We start from the raw sequence: 22,612 nt of genomic DNA on the forward strand, positions 1-22,612 counted from the left end.
AGATCACTCTGAGAGCAAGGAATAGTGCAAAAGAAGCCAGGGTAACTTGTTAGCAGCTAATAAGCTCTCTCACGTTGGCTGATGTTCATGAGACCATCGTCAGGGAAACACTGAACAACTCTGATGTGCACGGCAGGGCTGCAAAGAAAAAGCTGCTGCTCTCCAAAAAGAACATTTCTGCCCTCCTGCAGTTTGTCAAAGATCACGAGGAAAAACCCAGAAAGCTGTTGGAAAAAGATTTTGTGGTCAGATGAGAACAAAAGAAAAACATTTTGGTTGAAATGAGAAGAGTTATTTTGGAGATCGGAAAACATTTAATTCCTCATCTCATCTGTGAAGCACGGTGGCGGTAGTATCATTGTTTGGGCCCGTTTTCGCATTTTTTCGTCTCAATTGTTTTAATTAAGTTCTATATATAAAATTTTAGGACTTGTATGCAGAAATATTAAGAAATATATATTAAAAAAAAACATTCGACCACAAATTTTCAGGCTCAGAGTAAGAATCTTTTTTTTTTTGTAGGACATTAAAAATAGTGCCAATAGTTTCTTCTTTTTGCATCAGCAGAAAATGTCATGTTCATGTCAGTCTGACTTTTAAAGAGAAATGAAAAGGACTTGAATATTTTAGTCAAATCTGTCTGACTGCATGTATGAAGGTACCCACTGTTCCCCTGTTTAAAAACAACACATCACCTACAATTATAGTTGTTAAAAAACAAAGATGAATATAATTTAACCGTCAGGTTAATGCAGATATGAACAGTCAGGTGGAACTCGTAACAGTCAGAAGCATATTTTGTAACCCACTTTATAAACCTGGAAAAAATGAAACTGGCACGCACGATTCTTCCTTCGTTTCATTAGTTTTTAATGGGCGAAATCTGTACATCATTATCATCAGGCCTGATGAAGCTGAAGGAAAAACACACACAGCTCATTATGATCCCCAAATATAAAAAGGGATTCTTTTTTTTTTCCCACCGAGTCTGTTGTCACGGATCTTGAGTCATAACAATGTGGCTTTTTCAGCTCCTGTGATCAAATGAGTCCACTCGACATTTACTTACCCGCTGACGTGCGGCGAGAACAATGGGATTAAAAAATTCACCAGCTCGCCGTCTTATCAGCTGCAACTGAATTACAAACAAGCGGCGGCTGTTCAGACTGTAGAAAAACAATATAACAACAGCACATATTATTTATGATAGTAACCAGAGTTACGAGCGCCCGGTGACATTTCAGAGCGTGAACACATCTGGATCTGAAATAGTGGACATCAGATGAGTTTTAAATGACTGATTGGTCAACAAATCAGCATAACAGCACACCCTGCTCATCACTAGAAATATGACTCCGCCTTCTCAATGGAAAATATGTCATTAGGGTTGAATTTCATATAATATGCAGTATAATGTTTTTACTTGTTATAGATCTATCAAATGACCTATTTGGTGAATCCAGGTGTTTTTTTTGTCGCTCCGAGCACCCGTACCGTAACACCACGGATAATCGCGTACCTAAAATCCTAGCAGCAGCTAGCTGGACCGGTTTGTTTTTAACACACGACACGGTGCTAAAATCTTAAATACGAGTCCGTCGATAGCGGATATCTTTGTTCCAACCAGACTGAGCTAGCTGAGCAGTTCAGTCTTTCTATGTTCTGTATTTATTCAGTTTGAGAAACCATCTCTTTGTGTCACTCCCACAAAAAGAAGTTCATTGCCTTTCATGAGTTATATATCAAGTTTTTTTTAATTTTTTTTTTTTTTCATTTCAGGGACGAGAGCCCCCCGAAGGCCACAGCACTCTGGCAGGATGTCGTAACAGACACTCGACATGAGCTGCAATGATATCGCCCTCGGGGGGGCTTTCAGCAGGTCCAGGTAGCTCGCTTTTTTCCCCTCCGTGTTCGTGTAAAAAGCTTTGATTTAACATCGTGATAAATGTCTCAATTAACATCCCGGTCCATTAAAGGCTCTGACATTTTTACTCCATCTGGACGTTTACAAAAAGCCTCGCTTCCGGCCAGCGATCGTTCCCGGAGAACTCCGGTGCCGCTTTGTGAATTTGACAGAACGCCTCCATTAAAAGCGGCCTGGTTTTACTGTTGTGTGTGTTTTCCCAGAGTGCTTTTAGGCTCCAGTAACAAAAGATAAAGATTTAATGAGGGGAGGTGTGCAGAGGAGTCGCTGAGAGGTTTGCTTTCAGAACACCTTTGCCGTTTTTTTTACGAGTGACTCACTGAAAGCCCAAAAATAGGTTTAAAGCAAAAGGACTGAACATACACACATGCACATACAGTATGTTATTATAATACGTGTATAATTACAGGCAAATCGACCTCTCCGTATCCACCCACACGTGCATCCACACTGGAATCGTTTTAAATAGATAAATTAAGTAGCTCATCTGTGGTGAGCCGTGATGGATTTTCACTGAAGATCTATTTTGAATTTGACAAAAATAACCTTCATGTTTGTGCCACAATAAAATATTTGGTATTAAATGGGCTAATTGGCCACTATTGACAAAGTTTTAACGCCCCGATGCATAACTTTTAACTTCAAATAACAGCTTTAAAATCATTTTGACGTAATGCATATTTGTCTTGACTTTTAATTCCCACTCCTTCAAAACTCCGGCAGTTCGTGCACCGTGTAACTTTGGTAACGGAGTCGGATCTTCGAAAAAGTGGTTTTTTTTTTGCCAGCCGCAGCTTGTTGAGCTTCTTGTCGTTGCGGACAACCAGCTGCAGGTGGTGATGGAGGACCTTGGTCTTCTTGACGTTGTGGGCAGCATTTCCAGCCACCTTCAGTCTCTGATACTACAGCACCGAGACCAAGCCTTCAATCTGGCAGTTTGGCGGTCGCCATCTTGGTATTTTGGAGCCAGAAGTGACCATATTTTGGATGAGCTGGGGAAGGACTCTATGCCCCGCCCACCTGTACCAGAAACCTGATGGTAATTCATCTCAGGACTTCTGTCACATGACCTCTGTCACGTCATTACAAGCTGTCACAAAGACCTCTGTACCCTCTAGTGGACTGGCAGGTGTATTACACGCTTTGCTGTGATACTGGGTTGGATCAGAAGGAGTGAATCTAGCTAATAACAACAGAAAAAAATGGTTTGACTTTGTATTTCATGAGAGAAGTCAAAGCTTTCTGAATGGAAATCTATTGGAGCCAGAGGTTGTTTTTTATTGGAGTCAGCCCCTAGTGGCTATCAGTGGTGTTGTCCGCTAAGGCACTGGCCTCACTATTCAGACCTGAACACTACTTCCATTTTTATGTACAGTCTTTGGGGTTTGTAGGCATTCTTGCGTTATTGTGTTACTGAGACCCTCTGTTTAGAATTCTCAGTCCCAGAAACAAGAGTGAACCGTTTTCTATTTATAGAGCAAAATCTGAGGCTTTGTCAGTGATGCAGAGTTTGGAAAACCCCCCTGGGGTGAAAGATATGCAGTTCCTGTCAAATCAGCTGAGAACGGTGAACCAAGTTTGAAAGACTCCACCAGACAAAAAGCAGAAACTCTGCAGCAACGCAATCGCCTCCAAAATGGTGTTTGAGTCCGGGAAAAGGTGACGTGGAAAACCTGACGAAGGCATCGTATCAAAAATGTTTATATGTTTCAGGCGGTTGCAAACTGGAGAACCGAGTTTTGTTCCCCAAGAAAGTGGAATTTAATGGACTCCGTAGTTTTCATTTAACTTTAATCTAAACTGAATCGATGCTCCTGGTCTCTCGGTGTCCAAAATGTTGTTTTGGTGAAAGTAACCTCCCTAAAAAAAAAAAAAATGTTTAAACCCAGACATGACTTGCATAGATGGATTTCTGCCTCTCCGTGATTGAGTTTAATAACACACAGATCGTGAAGTGTTGCGCTCCAACTTGCATCTGGCACTTCAAAAAAAAAAAAAAAAAAAAAAAATCTGGGACTGCGCTATAACGCTGCGGCTACACGGGCAACGCAATCTGAAAAAAAAACCTCAAGGACTCCTCTGACAGCTGTGTTATCACAGTGCTCATGAATATAGACAGCATTGGCTTCTCCCGTTACTGTGACTCACGTTAAGCAGGTGACACAGAAAACCATCTTGCGGCTTAACTGTTCATCTCCCTTTGACTCCGGAGTTCCCTGCAGTGCGATAACTTCATATATCTGTAAGCCTGCAGGATGAAAGGAAGGCGGGACAAACCTTTTGTTTTTGCCAGTAAACCCTGAAAGGCTGTGAAGTCCCGAATCAGGACAGTTAAAGGAAGAGTTCGACATTAAACTGGGAGTTAGATGAGAGGATTGTAAAGATGCTGTAAAGGTGTTTTTGTCTTTTTATGGGAGCAAAAAAAAAACAACAACCTGTTTTGCACTGCAATCAGAATTTAAGTTTGAAAGTCAAAATATGTGAACTGAGAATAAAGTTATTTGCAGTGTAAATAAATTTGCTCTTAAAGTTTTCTTAGTTTTATTCACAGAATTTAGAATTTTGCTTTTAAAACTTGATTTTTTTTTTTTTTTGGTTGAGAATCAAAACATTTTTGATCAAAAGTTGGGTTGGACGAGGTGGGCGGGACTAGTCGTCAAATAAACCAGTATTTCACCACAGACACACACACACACACACACACATAAAACTTGTGGTGCCAGACAGATAGTTTCTTCACTGCTGACGGCGCATCGTTTCTTCTCCAAGTTAAAACAATGTGCATCCCTGATGTCTGACCTTTCAGCGAAGAGTGTCACAGAGACAGGAAGCTGCTGACAGGCTTCAGGGCGTGAATCAGATTGCGCCGCACAAATAAGCCACACAGCAAAAATACGCCGAAGATCTCCTCCGAAACAATAACTGGAAGGAAAGTTTGATGTCCGAGCTGCTCTGCGATGAACGATGGTCGGTAGTAATAACTAATATCATCCGGGGGGGTGGGGGGTGGGGGGGGTTGTTTACGACCTGTTTATTCACCTTTAATACGTATCCTTAAGGTGGCATTTTTAGGAAGTACGTAAAAGCTAATAAAAGTGGTAATAAGATAAACATAAAAGAGAAATATTTATTTTTAAAGTGTAAAAAAGTAAAAACCATCGTATAAATACACACACAAGCTTTATTCACAAAATAAATACATACACCTACAGAGAAATGTAAAGGAAAAATGTAATTATTGCACGAAGAAAAAACAAATATTGTTAATTGTAAAATTCCAGGATTTCTTGTTCACTGCAACAGAAATTGCACATCAGTGATATGGATGACTTTATGAGTAATATGCATGGGGGTGTATGTAATAAGCCGAGAAGCAAACCAAGAAACGGAATGATACGATTCAAGAAGGAAGAATTGAAATGTAGGACATTTAGGGAATTATTTATCACTTCTGAACATCCATAATGGATTTGAAGAAACCAAGACACCTTTAAAAACATACACAGCTCGGGTTTTTTGCATTTTCTTTGTGAATATTCGAAACAGATTTATATAAAAATGACCTACAGTCCAACTGTTTTTGCTTCTAAGTTGTATTCCTTGTTTCTTGCCAGCACATTTGTACTGTGTTGAAGGGAACAGAAGCAGTAAAGACCAACTGTCTTCATACTGAGTTGTGCAGACCCCTCGGTGACCCCTCGGTGACCCCTCGTTAACGACTGACCTCGACCCGTCTCTGTAATCTTCTTTGTGTGCGACGGGCGCAGCAATTATTGAGCCGTTAATTATTGGCTCAAACAGATGTCAATCATACGAGACGGACACTTTGACCCCGGCGAATAACACAGAGCTGTAAACACCCAGCGAGTATCGTGTGTGTGTGTGTGTGTGTGTGTGTGTGTGTGTGTGTGTGCCCACGACGAGCACTCATGTATGAACACATTTGAGAGGTGCTATAAATTTCAAGGACTAGTAAAAGGAGAGCTTTTCGGGACAATGACTGGCTCATAGATCAGCAGCTCCGTGCGACGGTATGAATACTTCCACCGCTCCATTTCACCTCAAGGAACCCCAAAGAACAGTCGAAGACATTAGCCCGTTTAATTCGGGCCTTACGAAGGGAAAGTATCTGTTAAGGAGCTGAAAGATCCGCTGGTATACGATGCAAGGTGGCGTTGGCTGAGAGATCCCAATCTCTTAATAAAAAAAAAAAAACCTTCCCGGAGCCCTGCAGAGTGAAAAAAAAAAAAAAAGCTGAGTTTAGAGAGTGATTTTATCTTCTGCTCGGGCCTATTGAGCTCATTTCAGTCGGTTCTGGCGGTGGAGAGCCGCGCTAAAGCTCTCAGAGTTCAGGCTTTTATTCCCTCTGGGACTCCCGGCGCTTCAATAAGTGTTCATTTATCACGCTTGTGCTGCTTTGGATAAAAAAAAAAAAAAAAAGTGTCCATTAATCGGTGTGTGCGTTACGCAAAAGGCAGATATGCAAAATGAATTGATCTTACGGTTACTTTAAAAGCGCAAATTTGCAGGTCGGCGACCTCGGTGAATTCACGTGAAAGGAAAAAATGGGACAAAAAACACTTCTGAACATTTTACCGCCTTTTCACACACACACACACACACACACACACACACACACACACACACACACACACACACACACACAGGCTGGATTAGAATCTTTGCCAATCAAATTTATCTCAAGTACAAAATATTAAAGCCTTTGCATGGAAATGTAACACGGCATGACTCGTGACAGCCAAGGTGGGAGAGAGGCGAAGAGCTGGGTGGATTAGATAAGCGCTATCCACGTAACGATAAACCACAGGAGCTTATGAGCTGAGGCTGCTGTGGTGCGGTCGCTGTGGTAACCGGTTTCCTCTGCATCCCTCTGTGTGTGTGTGTGTGTGTGTGTGTGTGTGTGTGTGTGTGTGTGTGTGTGTGTGTGTGTGCGCGCAGGCTCTACGTGGATGAAATATCTCACAGCCCGCAGCCGAGGAGTTAAAAGTTGTTTTTTTTTTTTACCCCTCCGGTCGTCACCGGAACATCGCAAGGAAGCACGTGAAAATATTTCTCAACCCGGCGGAGAGTTATCACTGTAATGAGGCTGTCACCATGGCGACGTCCCAGGGATACCGGTGACAGCCAGGACAGGTGACGCACGCCGCCGGCTGCTGAGATCACAGCGGGCAACGGCCGTGACTTTCAGGAAGGTCGAAGCGCGCGCTTTGTAGCACATGCGGCACTTTGATGTCACCTATCTGATGATATTTCTGCTGATTGACGGGAAACAAAAGGTGGAAAATATCGCTCATATTCCGTTTCGTCACCTTTTTTGTTTAACCCCATTCTCCGTCATGATGATGGACGCATCGACTGAAAGCAAACCCCTCGTGAAGCATCTTCCGAGGGGCGGGTGGACCCGCGGTGCACGGGAGGTCGTGCGCTATTTCATATTTTCTAGCGGCGTTGTGTTTGGAATAAGTGATATCTGATAAGTGCAGCGTTGACGCACCACAAGCAAATAATCAAGCGGGAAATCAAAGCTGCTGCAAAACCAGATGAAAAACCCGCCATGTTATTGCTTATGTAAACACGGTCAATGACTAATTTAGTGGCTGATTTCCCTCCAGCATGGTTCCAAGTGGACTTGCTTCTCTACCATATTTTCAATTTTTTTTCTTTTTTTTTTTATTACAGCAGCACATACGAACTAACTCAGACTAACACTGGTGATCTGCAGCGCTCAGACTAATTTGCAGAATCCCAACAGGAAAAAGCTGCCGACTTGCAAAGAAAGAGCTTCCTGTAAAATATTGATAACTTTTTTTTTTGGCAGGTACTTGTTTACTTTCTAACGTTGCACGATTGTTCTTGTAGACTCAAAAAGACACGTAGTCTGCAGCGGCAGTGGTGACGCTGATTGGCTGTGAGGAGGGAATATAAATTCAGGAAATTCTTTTGAATGGAGGTGAATGATGGATGTTACTTTCTGGACCATTTTCTTTCAAACAGATGTGCGGTTTGACTCATGTTAATACTCCACTATGCGAGTACAGTGCATTGCTGCCCCCCCATGGACACCACGGTGAACTACAGTTTAAAAGTATTGATTCCATAGTGTTGAGAAGCAACTGGAAAAAAAATGCATTTAATTTACCAGGATAAATCTAATTAAATACAAACCATCTGTGTGATAATAACTACTTCCACCAAGGAATTAAAATTTTAAAAAATTGTTTGTTTGTTTTTGTGTTAGTCTGTTTGTCGGCAGGTTTACGGAAAAACTACCAGACAGATTTTCATGAAACTTTGTGGAAAGGTGTAACAAGGGCCCCAGAAGAACCCGCTCGAATTTTGAGCCGATCCGAAACCACTGATCACTTTCGTTGGCATCGTAAGACGCTGCATTCAGCCCTCCACTTCCTGTTGCCGTTGCACCGTGCTGTGCTGCTGTTCACAGATTTATCTTTGCTCATCAACACTAAATCTCCCCGTACAGCTCTGAATTTCAAAATATAACACACACTTGCTCTACTGAAAACCCTGCAATGCTAAATTTCTGTCAAATTGTATGCGAAACAAGCTAATTAGCCTTTTCTTCTCTCTCTTGCTCATTGTGTGTTTTACATCTGCCTCCTTTAGTAATACTATTATCTGTAATAAATATAATATTTTTGTGTTATTGAAGGAGACGTTTACTAAATTGGCACCATCGAAAACAACCCATTCGCCGCGTTTTGCTAATCGGGCCCAAGTAGCCGGTGTGGGCCGACCGAACCCAAATTTGACACGTGCCTTATTAAAAGTATTGCAGATATATTTTGAGTACATTACTTTTATATACTGTAACAGAATACATCCTTTTTTCTTTCTTTTTTTTAAGTTAGCCATCATTACCTTGGACAGTGTTTGGTAGTTGAAGGAAAGTTTTTGTTCAAAGTCAGTCACATTTTTTGATGTCTGTCACATTTGAATTTCTATTTTTTTATGGAAGGAGTATTTTCCACCTCCGGAGCTCAGCCGAGAGAGATTTGGACCAATAAACACCACCAGTTCAATCTATGACAGACAGCAACGAATCCCACGGCGAGCGTTTCGGCCGCAGACGGAGTCCAGGTGGAGTCGTGGAATCCTTTAATATGTCCAAACTTCACTGCGGTTTTATGAGAAAAACTTTAATATACCTTGTTTACAGGCGTATGACCAAAATGTCAAAACACCCACCCAAAATTTCACTCCTGCTTTCATTCTCTTCTTCAGCGAGCTGCAGACAGTCACATCCTGCACAGTTCACAAAGTGATTTAGTTGCCAGGGAAACCGCAGAAAGGTCGACAAACAGCTGAATTCGGTTTAACAGACTGTGATATCTTCAGACGAGCGGAGACGCACTCTTCCATTATTGCTTTACAGATAGAATTATTGGCTGCTGTCGAGTCTGAAAGTGGGTATTATATCTGCCGATTCAAAAACTCATCCATCCGTCAGCTTCGAGTCGCTCTCGGCTGACACCGAGGTTCTTTCAAAAAAAAAAAAAAAAAAGAGGCCCGACTGTGCCGACATTGTTGGAAGCAGAAGTTCGTCAGATGGTTGAAAAGAGCCTGAAACACCTTTCAGACATCAGAAGTGCACGAACAATAACGGAGCATTTTTTACACAGCAACGGGTTTGTGGAGGTGAGAAATAATGGTTCACCCCCATCTCACATCCTGAAGACACGTTTTGAGCCCTCGCAGCTGGTTGAAACATCTAAAAAAAAAACTTTTGCTTTTCTGATATTTTTGATGATAGGTCTGTCGAAAGTTTCTGTGCTTTCTTTTGCAGATACTTCCGGTCCCGGAGCTGCGATTTCTGGCCCCACCAGCAGGGTCCTAGATCTCGATGCTGTTCTTTTCTCTCGCTGCTCTCCACATGGCCGCCCACCTCTGAGTCTGGTTCTGTTGGACATTTTTCTTCCTGTTAAAAGAGTTTTTTTTCCTTCCCACTGTTGGATGTTTTTATTCAGGTTAAAAGGGATTTTTTTTTTTTTCCTCCCAGCTGCTCACATGGGAATTTTAAAATGTTTTGGGTTCCTTTGTATAATGTTGTAAAGTTCATTTCTAATAAATTCACCATGTTAAATGCTGTGAAATAACTTGTTGGGATTCGGTGCTATACAAATAAAATTCAATTCAACTGAATTTGGGGTTGTGTTTCTGAGCTCCTAGCAAATTCAAGTCCCATTTCCACACATCTAGCTCCATTTTGAGCATACATTTACTCTCCACTATGTTCGGCAGCACTACGTTTGGTGCTCGGCAAGTAGCATACGGTCGGTTTACAAGAGCTTAGTGGGTGAAAAACAGCTGCTTGCACTGACTGAAAACTGAAAGCAAAGCAATAATCTGGATCATTGAAGATGTAACAAACACTAAATGTGTGAGGACCCAAAGAGGGGCAGTTTCTTTGATGGGTGTAATGTGAAAAGCACCGCCCTGAGTGCATCCAGTAAACTGATGGTATTGGCTGTGGACCAGATTTTCCAAACTTCCTTTCCTCATGAACACCGGAGATAGTTTCTGCGTGACTTTAAAGGTCCCCTGTCAAAGCAACAGCTCAGACACCCACTAACTAACTGCTCCGTGATAATTCATCCACAGAGGAAGAAGGTTTTGATTCTTCCCGATGAACCAGGTTATTTCACCGGGCAGAAATTACATTTCCAGGTCGTCCTGATTGACAGCGGGAAACATCAGGAACTAGAATCTCCCGGTGGAAAGATTATAATCGTGAACTGCGGTCGGCATTGGTTTCATGTTTGAACTTTTCTTAAAAGGGCTGTGATTTTACTTTCTGGACAAAGTTTATGGGCCGCTCTGCCAGTAAAGCAGAATGTGACAGTGACTCAGAGGATCCAACATTTGTCTGAAGCTTTTCTGGCTCCACTGCGATGACACTAAAATGCCATCGGAGTTATGCAAAAAAAAGAAAAAAAGAAAGCAGCCTTGTGCCTCTGGTTGATGGTGTTTCTCGACATTAAAAAAAATTGTTGGAATACATAGCAAACTTTTCACAAAAAAAACTTTCAGTAAAAAAAGAACTTTCAGTGAAGACATTTCTTTTTCATCTTTATGATTATTATCCTATCTTGTGTAAAATAGTCCAATAATTCAATAGTTATCTGCAAAATTCAGGATTTTAAAGGGTCAGTTTAAATATTAAAACATATTTGCTGGAAGTACACACACAAAAGTGATTGAAAAAAATACTTTTCTTCTCGTGCTATTGATCCACATAGATTGTCATGGTGATTATGTTCAGTTCATTTGTGCCGTTGGAAACCACAAACGAGAAAACCGCCTCAGCACGAGGTTCCTTCAGTCGCTGTCATGTATATTTTCATCATATCAGCAGCCTCATCACCTGATGGACTTTGTCCAGTTGTCATCGAATTTATGTCCCTTTTTTTTTCTGAGCGTTTTCCGTCTGCTGATGAAGATATGATGCGAAAAACAAACGTTTTTGAGGTTTTATTTTTCCAGGTCATGAGTTATGTTGACACACTTGAATTCTTCAAGTTCTCTTTATGGTACTCACGGGGTAAAAATAGAGGATAACTCACACCTCGGTGTTTTTATATAAGAAATGTTTCATGTGAACTAATAACTTTTAATCCTGTTAGCACCAAAAGTAAAAAGTCTTATTACGTCTCCAGCCGATCGGCATTTTGTTTTCTGTTGGTCCGTCCCTGCAAATCTCCAGAACACGATATCTCAGGATAGCCTTGAAGTCATTTCTTTAAATTTGGTACAAATATTCACTTGAACTCGAGGACGAACTGATTAGATTTTGGCGGTCAAAGGTCAAAAGGTCGTCGCTGAAACTTCACATCCATTCTGTCCGTCCATCCCAGTCTTATGAACTCAAAAATCTCAAGATCGCCTTGAAGGAATTTCGTAAGATTCGGCACGAATGTTCACTCGGACTGAAGGATAAACTGATTACATTTCGGTGGTTAAAGGTCAATATGACCACATGTCACATTCCTCTAAATGCAATGCCATAATTTACGAATAGAAAGGGGAGATGATGACCAATATTTTTCCACGTGATCCTTGTGACAGCCCTCTTGACTTGAGCAGGAAGTCCATCAGTGATTATGAGAATCACCTGAGCTTGCTGCTCCTCGGCTATATAAGCTGCAGAATCCAGCCGGCTCTGTTTGTCTCTGGGCATTACTGTTTGTTGTCGAGGTTCGGGTTACCTTTTATATTTATTTTCTTTGTTCACTGTACTATACTTCACTAAACGCTACTTTTGTTTGGGTTGATAAATCTTCAGTTCAAATAGAATATCCTGTCCTCTCCTCTTTGTCCTTCCCTCGAGTCGGGCTGTGATGAAGTAGGGACGCGGTGCTAACCCAATTATTTGTGGCTCAGTTTTAACTGGAGTTTCTCCCGGTGGGCTCAGCAATAAATTCTATTAGGGAGCCTGTTGCAGCTTTATTGCTTTAATATGGTGGTAAATTGGGCCTTTATAGTGGTCCAATTAATGGATACTTTAGCTTTGGGGACTATAGTTGGAAATATGTTGACCGTTTCAATATGAATCATGGTGTGGCTTTGGTAACTTGAATTGACGTCCTTGACTTCCTGTTTGGGCCGTCTTTCCCTTATTAGGTAGAAAGCAGGAAGTCCATCAGTGATTATGAGTATCACCTGTGCCTGCTGCTCCTCGGCTATTTAAGCTGCAGGATTCAGCCAGTTTCCTCTTTTTATGGCAAAAATGACATCAATTCACCACATACGAGTGTTATGCAACTCGGGGTTAATCAGCCTTTTACCCCCGCGCTGTCTGATTTATTGAAATCATCAAGGCTATAAGAGGTTTCAGCCACTGTAACCACGGGTTTAATTGGTCATTTATCCCGGTGCCGAGCAGCCTCGCGACCCCTCGCTCTGACTAACCGCCTCTTGCCTCCAGTGGCGTGTGTGGGCGCCGCCGGATGAACAAGCTGTTAATGAGTTTGTGAGAGCGGCAGATTTTTTTTTTTTTTTTGAGTCTTGGCCAAACATGTGATCAGGCCGGTTCGAGAGTTCAAGAAACACTCGTCTGGTGCGGACTTCATGAAGTGGTGGCGATGGACTCGAGCCGAGAGAGGAGGCGGAAGATGGAAGTCTGCTGAAGCACGGCGGACCTCGGGCCGACGACGCAGCTCGAGGGAGAAATTGGAAGAACAAAAAAAAAAAAAAAAGGTGGTTTGTGGAGTTAAGGGTAGACATTTAAAAAAAAGACTCTTCTGCTAGATTGTTGTTTTGGAGTTTGGATGATGTTACGACGAGGAGGCGAACAAAACAACGCTACGGAGTGGAATTAAATAAATTGCAGGATTGAGCCGAGAGAGTTTCAGCCGTTCTAGTGAGCGTAGAAATCACAAACATCGCTGCCTCTCTGCCGCACAGACTTCTGTTAGTTTTGTCTTTCATTTTCAAATGTTATGAAAAAAAAAATATATATATATAGAAATTGTTTTGTGGAAAGATATTCATAGAAATTTAAATAGAAATCAGCGAATTGCAGAAAATTGTTGCATCACGAGAGGATGAAACCGACCGATTGTGCTGATCCAAACTTTTACATCTAGCACCCCCGTGAGGCTCGCAGTGTGAAATGCAATGGAACTCATCTGTAGGCCCGGAGGACCTCCCATGATGCACTGGGCTCCTTTCTTTCGTTCACGATGCATCCATAAGGCCCTTTGTGTCCTCCTGTACTTTCATCTCCTGCTCGTCTCCTCTCACCTTTCTCGCAGGTGTCTGTTTCTGATCTCCAGTTTCAGACTCCAACAAACCCGCCCAGCGTTAATCCTTTATCGTCCCTCTATGCTGTTCTTTTCTCTCTCTGCTCTCACAGCTGCTCCAGGTTTCTTCCTGTTAAAACCAAAAAAAAAATGTCCCCTCCCAATTGTTGCCGACGTGGGTTTCGTCTTTCGATCTCATCAAAAACACAATAACTTCAACGATAACCCGCTAAAGATCAGATCAGCATCTTAGCTCACAATGCTGAAGAGAACCTTGAAGGTCCAACGAGAGCTCATTTAATAATTAACATAAAAGCACGACGTCGTTTCACATTACTTCAAAACTTCCAGACATATTCAGAGCGAAAAAAACGCGTACAAGACACCTCTTTATTGAATTTATTAAGTTTTGTATTCAGACACTCAAAACTGATCAGCCCATCACTAGTAATGCTGTTTTTACATCATTAAAATTCATTGAGCTGTAAAGAGAGAGACCGCCGGTTAGGTTAATGACGCTACCCGCTTATAGCCGTGTAGGTTAGCAAGTCCAAATACAGTCCCGTCATAGAAAATCGAAAGAGGGGGGGGGGGGGGCAGTCATCAATAATTAAAACATGATCAACACTGTGCAATGCAATAAAAGTTCCTTTCGAACACGACCAAATGGACCATTTCTGAGAAAAGAAAAAAAGTAACAAGACACCAGAGGGATTTTTGTTTTGTTTTGTTAATAACACTACATATACCTAAAAAGACCACCACTGCTTTAACATTTGACCAATTTGTGACAAGGTCGAGAATGAAAATTCAAAAAGAAAAAAAATAAGAAAAGGAAAGGAAATAAAAACGAAGACCTATATTGAACTGTACAATTGTTCGGAATCTCTAGATTAAATTTTCCTGGTGAGCTCTGCAAGCTGTACTAAAAGGAAGAAGAAGAAGACAACATTGCACCTTAGAACAACATTAGAGTATATATGTTTGGGTTTTTTTTTTCTCCAGACTTGTGAAAATGGGTCGTCGTTCCAAATGTTCTTGTTTTGTGTGCCGTCTGAAGTCTATTCTAACAAACTCAGTGATGCAGGTCGACTTACTGGCCTGAACAGAAACAACTGCGGATTCACAAAGCCGAGAGTTTCAACAAAGAAAACTCGTCGCGTCTTCTTCGAAAAAGACGGAAAAAAACCTGGATGTTGCAGAGTCTTCACGTTTCCTGTTTTTTTTTTTTATTATTTTCCACGTCGGGATTTAAAAACGGGACTGAAGGTGGATGTTTGCTGACGTTCCCCCGCAACGTGAAGACTTTCGGGACGACGTGCGGCCGCGTCGCTTCATGAGGAGCTTATAAGAAGTGCATCGAGGCCGTTTGTTTTCTTCTCTTCTTCCTTTATTTTATTCCAAAACTCAGCAAAATTTTATTTAGTTTTGTTTTTCTCCCCCCCCCCCCTCCCACCGGAGGATGAACTCGTCTTCTCGGGTAACAGATGTGAGATAGGGGAGCAGTTTGGGGTTGCTCGTCTGAGGAGCCGGGCGTCTCGGGATTATTGGGAACAAATTTAGTTTTCTTTTCTTCTGATTGTGAGCAAAAAAAACAAAAACAAAAACAAAAAGTCAACCCGCAACATCCAACAGGCTATCACAGGCAACGTCCGGTCGACCCGATGAGGCGAACGCCTTCTCGTCAGCGGGACCACTGTTTCCGAAAAACTCACAGGCGATCACGGAGGGTGGTTTTTTTTCCTCGTTCTTCGTTTTCATGAACGGAGTTTTAGTTCAGTCTTCCAACTGAAAAAAAAAAAAAAAAAAAAAAGATAAAAGTGTGTTGTTTTCCTTTTCTTTTCTTTTTTTAGGCGTTGTAGTGATACATGCATCCATTATACTGATATACACTTCTTAAAAAAAAAAAGTAAAAAAAGAAAAAGAACATCAACAAAATAAAGGTATTAGAAATGCAGCTATACAGAGTCTTTTTAAGCTATTCCAGGGGGGGGGGAGCGAGGCTGAAGGTGGAGGGGTTGACGTCAGGGACCCGAGGAGCCCGATGTCCAGATGTTGTTCGGTTGAGAGGAGGAAGGAGGAGGATGTGTGTGTGTGTGTGTGTGTGTGTGAGGAGGAGGGGGATGGATGTGCAGGAGGAAGAGCTGGGTTAGTTACTGCAGCAGGGGCGGCTGGTGGGCTGAGCCGTCTCCGTCAGGTCCACCCCCCGGTTCCGCCCGCTGCTGGCGCCGGCGGCTTGAGGCTCGTTCTTCGGTAGCTTCTTCGCTGCGGGGGTGACGGGAGATACGAGGTCAGAGGTCAACCGCACATCAGAGGAGCTCGAGACGAGTGATTGCATCCTACATTTATTTTTAAAAGATTCACGTCGTGTACGCTCACTTCTGGTTCTGAAGAGTCATTCGAAGTTGTTTTGTTTTTCCGGAGAACGTTTTGTTTTTCCAATCCCCGATGTGAAATCGAGTCTTTAGCAGTAAAACTACAGTTTAACAGTGTTTGCGTTGATATTTACGTCCTCCTCTGCTGTCTCTGTGTTTTCATTTTATTTTTAGATTTACGAAACGGGGGTAAAAGTTGCTTTTTAAAGAAAAAGACTTTGTCATAAATCACTTTGCGATAATTATGATAACAAATTAAACCAACAAAGACAATCTCTCTGGTTGCTGCCTCACAGGAGAGTTGAGAGAGCTGTCAATCAAACACTCAAACTGTCAACAACAGCGGCTGAACTACAGTAGACATTTTTACAGTTGAAAAGCTTGCTGGCGCCCTCTGGTGGACGAACTGTGTATTGACCACACTGTTAACACCTTTTTATATATATATATATAAAGGTGACTGCCTTTCAACATCTTATAGTAGCTTATTACTACACGACCTGCACTGAAATGCAGACTTAAGAGGAAGGTAATATCTAATGTGGGAAAACAGTGAGTCTCTGGAGGCGTTGAAAGAAGTGGAAAACATCACACTACGCAGGAGCTCTCGAGAAATAAGGACAAGAGGAGACACTTACCGATGGCCATGAAAATCTCATTCACGTTCATAGAGGTCTTCGCTGACGTTTCCATGAAGAGCAAGCTGTTGTCGTCTGCGTACGACTGAGCATCCTAACGGGAGTTAAAAACCAACACCGGGAAATCAGAAGAAGTCACAGTTTAAATGGACAAAGATCAAATAAATGAACCAGACAAACAACGTTTAAATTCTGAGACTCGGTTTTAAACAGATCAGGAAGTGAATTCTCTCTTTATCTGATAATTATTCCTGCGCTTCAGGTTCACTTCCTTAAAAGTTTTGATTGATAAGAAGTTTTTAAGAAGACGAAACCTGGAAGTCCAGCGCTCTCTTGTTCGCGAGGTCCGCCTTGTTCCCGGCCAGGGCTATTACGATGTTTGGACTGGCTTGTCTCTGAAGCTCTTTAACCCAGTTCTTCGCCCGTACAAATGACTCCTGGCAAACAGAGCAGGGAGGAGTTGGTGGGGGGGTGGTGGGGTGGGGGGAGGGGTACTCAGTCAGTGAAAATAACAATGAGTTGGACTGAACTACAGCTTCCTGTTTACATCTGGCAATAATATGCATCTTAAAGCTGTCCACATGTGACGCATTTTTAATACCAGGTGTGAACAGGGCCGAAAATACAATTTGTTTTGTTCTCTTCTGCGCCCCCTCTGGTGATAAGTAGTAACTGCAGCGGAGTTTTTTTGGTACTTCACTTCCCAGATCTATCTGAAAAAAATCTGAACAATTATTATTTTTAGAAGTGTGCACAAAATAAAACGTTTTTTTTTTTTTTTTTTTTGGGGGGGGGAAGTAAAATGGAACAAAACTTCTACTGGATTTGGAGTTAAAATTAAACTCTGCTCTCCTCATCTTATGTGACTAACTTTTATACATTTTTTTTTATATCATTGTCGAACCACGCACATAAATACAAAAAAGGGAGGAAAATAAAGGATTAACAGAAAGAAATACTTCCTCAATAGGCAATCCCAGAGTATCTTTTCAGATAATACGATAAATCGAAGACAACCAAATGAAGTCGCGTTTGTTTGCCGAATATCTCTGAAACTAAAAGTGTGAAAAGTGGACTGCGTGTTTAATATGTGGGAAGTTAACGATTGCAAGAAGTGACTTTTGTAATCAAAATTACTTCTTCACTGTCCTCATGTGGAACCCTTTTTTTTTGGAGTACATAAATGGTGTTTCCTAAAGATTGACGACAAAACTGCTGAGTCGTTGAGTAAGACTCATCATTTAATGTGTCACGGTATAAAAATAAAAGTTCTGTTTTTAGCTCGACTGCTGCCAAGAGCTTTAAAGAAGGAACTCCCCCTCCCCCCCTCCCCCCACCTCGGCTATATCCTCATCTTTTGACAACACGGCGCAGTTGCCCGACCGAGACTCACCTCATTTGTGATGTCATAGACCACGATGGCCGCCTGGGCGCCTCTGTAGTACATGGGGGCCAGACTGTGGTAGCGCTCCTGACCGGCCGTGTCCCAGATTTCAAACTTGACCGTCGTGTCGTCCAAACATACCGTCTGAGTCAGGAAGGCAGCTGCAAGGGAGGGGGAGGGTGGGGCAAAAAGCAGAGGAACAACATTGACAACCGAGGTTTGGTATCGACATGTCGGAGGTTTCTTCCTGTTCAAAGGGAGGGTGGTTTTTTTTCTTTCTTCCTATCTTATGTGGGACTTTTTGAATTGTTGGGTTTCTCTGTATAATGCTGTAAAAGTTCTTCTGTAAAGGATTTAAATGTACCACGAAATAACCCGTGTTGTGATACAACTCTTTTAACTCCACCTTTTGCCTTTTTCTTGCTTAATTATCTGGTGTGAACAGACGGAGGGAAAAAAAAAAAAAAAAAAATCATAATCAGTGAAATCAACAATTTCACAGCCAACGGTGACTCACTGAAACGAGCTGATGTAACGGAGGCGGATTCGACCGGCCGATTCCCAGTCATAAGTACAATCGGCCTCATTAATGAGCGCAGGATTATATAAAATAACAAGGCTGGAACGAGGAGCGGCTGTCCAGGAGTTCAGTTATATTATTTCTACAGTTCAGACATTTGGACACGTTTGTTTTTAAGGGGTAAATCAAAACGAGGAGGAAGCTGCAACCTTCGTGAGCAAGTATTTCAAGTTGAGGCTCATTAATCGGCATCAGCACACATCCCTCCCCCTCTCCCCGTGACCACTTGCCTCCGATCGTGCTCTCCTGGAATTCGTGAAACTGGCCCTTGACGAAACGAAGCACGAGACTCGACTTCCCCACCGCCGACTCTCCTAAAAGCACGAGTTTGAACTGGCAGATCTTGTTGCCGGCGTTGGGCCCGTTGGGTCGCGTGGCGCCGCCTCTACTTGCCATGTCACACGAGTCTGGTCTCTTCCTCCCGGGATCGCCGGCGTGTTGCGAAATAAACCTGCAGAAAATACAACCCCGAGCTGGAGACGAGAAAAAGAAAAGCGTCATCAAAAGGCGTCTTTACTTCCTGATGATTTCCATTAATCATTTTGCTGTTGCTTCACTACTTTTTTTTCCCCTAAACTCTGATTTGTCAAACTCGATTAATGTTGTATTTCTAATTGCTTATCGGCTCGACAACATTCTTGGTATAATCCAGCTTTCATAAATCCTCGACTAAAAAAACAACAACAAAAAAAAAAAAGCTAAGAAGTCAGAGCATGTTTACGATCAGGTTGCTGCAACTTTTCTGTGGCATGTGGGGAAATACTTCAGGATTTATTTTCCCGGTTAGTTTTGTACGGTTTTACAGATATTTCTTTTAGTTCTCTACAAACTGACACAACAAGAGTTTCACATTACCGGCGGCACGTTTATTTGAAGCTTTAACTGTAGGTGGTTTCTTGGCATCGTAACGAGTTGTGATAACAGGTTTGACCAAAAAAAAAAAAAAAAAAAAAAAGAGAGAAAGAACATACTGCAGTTTGGCAAACAGCGAGTCAATTTTCCGCCTGACAGGACGTCCCATTATTTTGGCGCCTGGTGCTTCACAAAAGAGTTTCCAAATGTCCAAAAGTACCTGACCTGCAACTAACAAATGACACGTTGACCAACTGAACGACGAAGCGAGATTATGTGGGTTAGCGAGGTATGTTGAGACTAAAGCAGGGTCACAAAGGTGCCTCTTTCTTTTGAACTGGCTCCCTAGATCACCGTGGTAACCGAGGCTGTAGGCTTGACCTGGTCCGGGGCAGGTTATGTTGGTGATGTCGGATCGAAACGTGAGAAAGTAAAAAGTGCCGCTTGCTGACCGATCAGATCTCTCGGAAAATTGTCATCAACAATCGTGAAGATTCAGTGGAGTGAGACGGTCCTCTGAGGAGTGAGACAGTCCTATGAGGAATGAGACGGTAAGACAGTCCTCTGAGGAGTGAGACAGTCCTATGAGGAATGAGACGGTAAGACAGTCCTCTGAGGAGTGAGACGGTCAGACAGTCCTCTGAGGAGTGAGACAGTCAGACAGTCCTCTGAGGAGTGAGACGGTCCTCTGAGGAGTGAGACGGTCAGACAGTCCTCTGAGGAGTGAGACGGTCCTCTGATGAGTGAGACAGTCAGACAGTCCTCTGAGGAATGAGACAGTCAGACAGTCCTCTGAGGAGTGAGACTGTCCCACTTTATAGTTTCGACTTCGGCTCCAGCGATTTTTTTTTTCTTTTTCTTTTTGCCTGCTGCAGCTACGTATGTGTTTAACTTCAATAAAGTTTTTTTTTAATTAATCGTTGCTCCTCGTTTAAAAAACACAAATGTGTTTCTGTTGTCAGGACGCTCCTCAAAGGTTTGTGAACAGCTGCTCCCTTTATGTGAACGCAGAAAACCGGAGTTAACTGAGAAAAAGCTGATAAACCACCTTCGTAGTAACGCGATTGTGTCCGACTTGTTTTCAAAAAAGGAGGATCGGGATCTTCATGAATCTTTATGAATCTTCATGAATCTTCATGAATCGTCATGAATCGTCATGAATCGTCATGAATCTTCATGAATCTTCATGAATCTTCATGAATCGTCATGAATCGTCATGAATCTTTATGAATCTTCATGAATCTTCATGAATCGTCATGAATCGTCATGAATCTTCATGAATCGTCATGAATCTTTATGAATCTTCATGAATCTTCATGAATCGTCATGAATCGTCATGAATCGTCATGAATCGTCATGAATCTTCATGAATCTTTATGTATCTTCATGAATCTTTATGAATCTTCATGAATCTTTATGAATCTTCATGAATCTTCATGAATCTTTATGTATCTTCATGAATCTTCATGAATCTTTATGAATCTTCATGAATCTTCATGAATCTTTATGTATCTTCATGAATCTTCATGAATCTTTATGAATCTTCATGAATCTTCATGAATCTTTATGTATCTTCATGAATCTTCATGAATCTTTATGTATCTTCATGAATCTTTATGTATCTTTATGTATCTTCATGAATCTTCATGAATCTTTATGAATCTTCATGAATCTTTATGAATCGTCATGAATCTTTATGTATCTTCATGAATCTTCATGAATCTTTATGAATCTTTATGAATCTTTATGAACCGTCATCTCGTCTACTTTTCTGTTTTCTGACAAAAGTCCCAGAAAGCTGCAACTCTCGTGCGCTTTAACTTTTATCTTATTTTCACAGATTTAAATCACAGTTTTTAATGTTTTTAGTGACTTTATAATTGATTTTAAAATGTCCTTTGCTTTATGTTTTGATGCTTTTAATGTTTATTTTTTTATATGAAACACTTTAAATTGCCTTGTTGTAATGTGCTCTACAAAATAAACTTCCGAGTCCGGGTTTCAGGGTGACGTCACAAGATTTCTGTGATCGAGAACTGCAGAAAAAAAACACCATCAACCACATGAAGCTGACAATAATAATAACAACAACAACAACAACAACATCTCTGTAGCTCTGAGACGCTTCTCATTAACCACCGACCGAGTAAAACGCAGAGTACCTTCAAAACAATTGCCGTCAACTTCCGTCGAAACCGCGCTGCGACACACAGACAGATAAAACAAACAAACAAACAAACAAACAACCTTGTTTGTGTCGCTGCTGACTGGCTCGAACTAGCAGCTGCTAGCGTTAGCAACACATGCTAACAACGTGAGTTCAAAACAACCTAGCGAGATAAAACGCGAAGCGTCAGTTAACCCGAGTTACCGCAACACACACACACACTAGACGTGACAACGTTTGAGTAAAGACAACAACAACAACAACAACACTCCCCTCGAGATGATGCAGGTTTTTTTTTTTTTTTTTTTTGGGTGTGTACGAGCTAAGTGACAGCTAGCTAGCGTTAGCCGCAAACTAGCCGATGTTTGCGGTCGCAGATGTTGTTGTTGTTGTTGTTCAGACTGTTGGTGTGCTAAGTGACCCGAGCGGTGGCGACGACTAGCTCGGATTTTACCAGCCGGTGGCAACGTTAACTTACTGTGCTAACTTTAGCACGGCACCCCCCCCCCCCCCTCCTCCTCTCCCCCCCCCCCTCCAGGATAATAGAAAAGCTGCTCGGCTAACAACATCGCGAGGAGCTGTTAGCCACCTTTAGCTATATCTTTTTTTTTTTCTTTTTTTTTTTTCCCTTTTTTTTCTTTTTCCCTTTTTTTTTTTTTTTTTCCCCTCCTTTAGCTCGCGTTTAGCTCCTCACCCACCGGAGAGAGAGAGAGGAGGAGGAGGAGGAGAGGAGGAGAGAGGAGGAGGAGGAGGAGGAGGGGGAGAACCTGGTTTTGAATGTCGGGACGCTCGTCGATGTTTTCGGGGCACTTTCAGCGTCCGTTCGCGGCGTCGTCGAGCGTCCGGCCGGCTGCCGACACGGTGGGTCTGAACGAGGCTCCTCCGCGGTCTCCCACTCCGCTCAACTTCCCT

The 22,612-nt window shown here is 42.1% G+C and overlaps 1 protein-coding gene across 3 annotated transcripts; it reads right to left on the reverse strand.

The window, feature by feature from the left end:
• Positions 1 to 14,089: 14,089 nt before the first annotated feature.
• On the reverse strand, positions 14,090 to 22,553 carry rab5ab (RAB5A, member RAS oncogene family, b). Of its 3 annotated transcripts, none has more exons than XM_069175387.1 (7): positions 22,468 to 22,553; positions 18,912 to 19,154; positions 18,111 to 18,262; positions 17,032 to 17,154; positions 16,718 to 16,811; positions 15,862 to 15,969; positions 14,090 to 15,492 (listed from the first exon to the last, which is right to left on the reverse strand). In XM_069175387.1, exons 2-7 carry the CDS (start codon positions 19,075 to 19,077, stop codon positions 15,476 to 15,478), a joined length of 660 nt encoding a protein of 219 aa, XP_069031488.1. In that variant the 5' UTR covers positions 19,078 to 19,154; positions 22,468 to 22,553; the 3' UTR covers positions 14,090 to 15,475. The 3 variants fall into 3 exon arrangements, with proteins under 3 accessions (XP_069031488.1, XP_069031489.1, XP_069031487.1); XM_069175388.1 differs by lacking the exon at positions 22,468 to 22,553 and adding an exon at positions 22,399 to 22,422; XM_069175386.1 differs by lacking the exon at positions 22,468 to 22,553 and adding an exon at positions 19,537 to 20,721.
• Positions 22,554 to 22,612: the final 59 nt, after the last annotated feature.

The sequence above is a fragment of the Embiotoca jacksoni genome, unplaced genomic scaffold (genome assembly GCF_022577435.1).
Source record: "Embiotoca jacksoni isolate LCO1_2020_lvr unplaced genomic scaffold, fEmbJac1.0.p SCAF_66, whole genome shotgun sequence".
Lineage (NCBI taxonomy): Eukaryota > Metazoa > Chordata > Actinopteri > Embiotocidae > Embiotoca > Embiotoca jacksoni.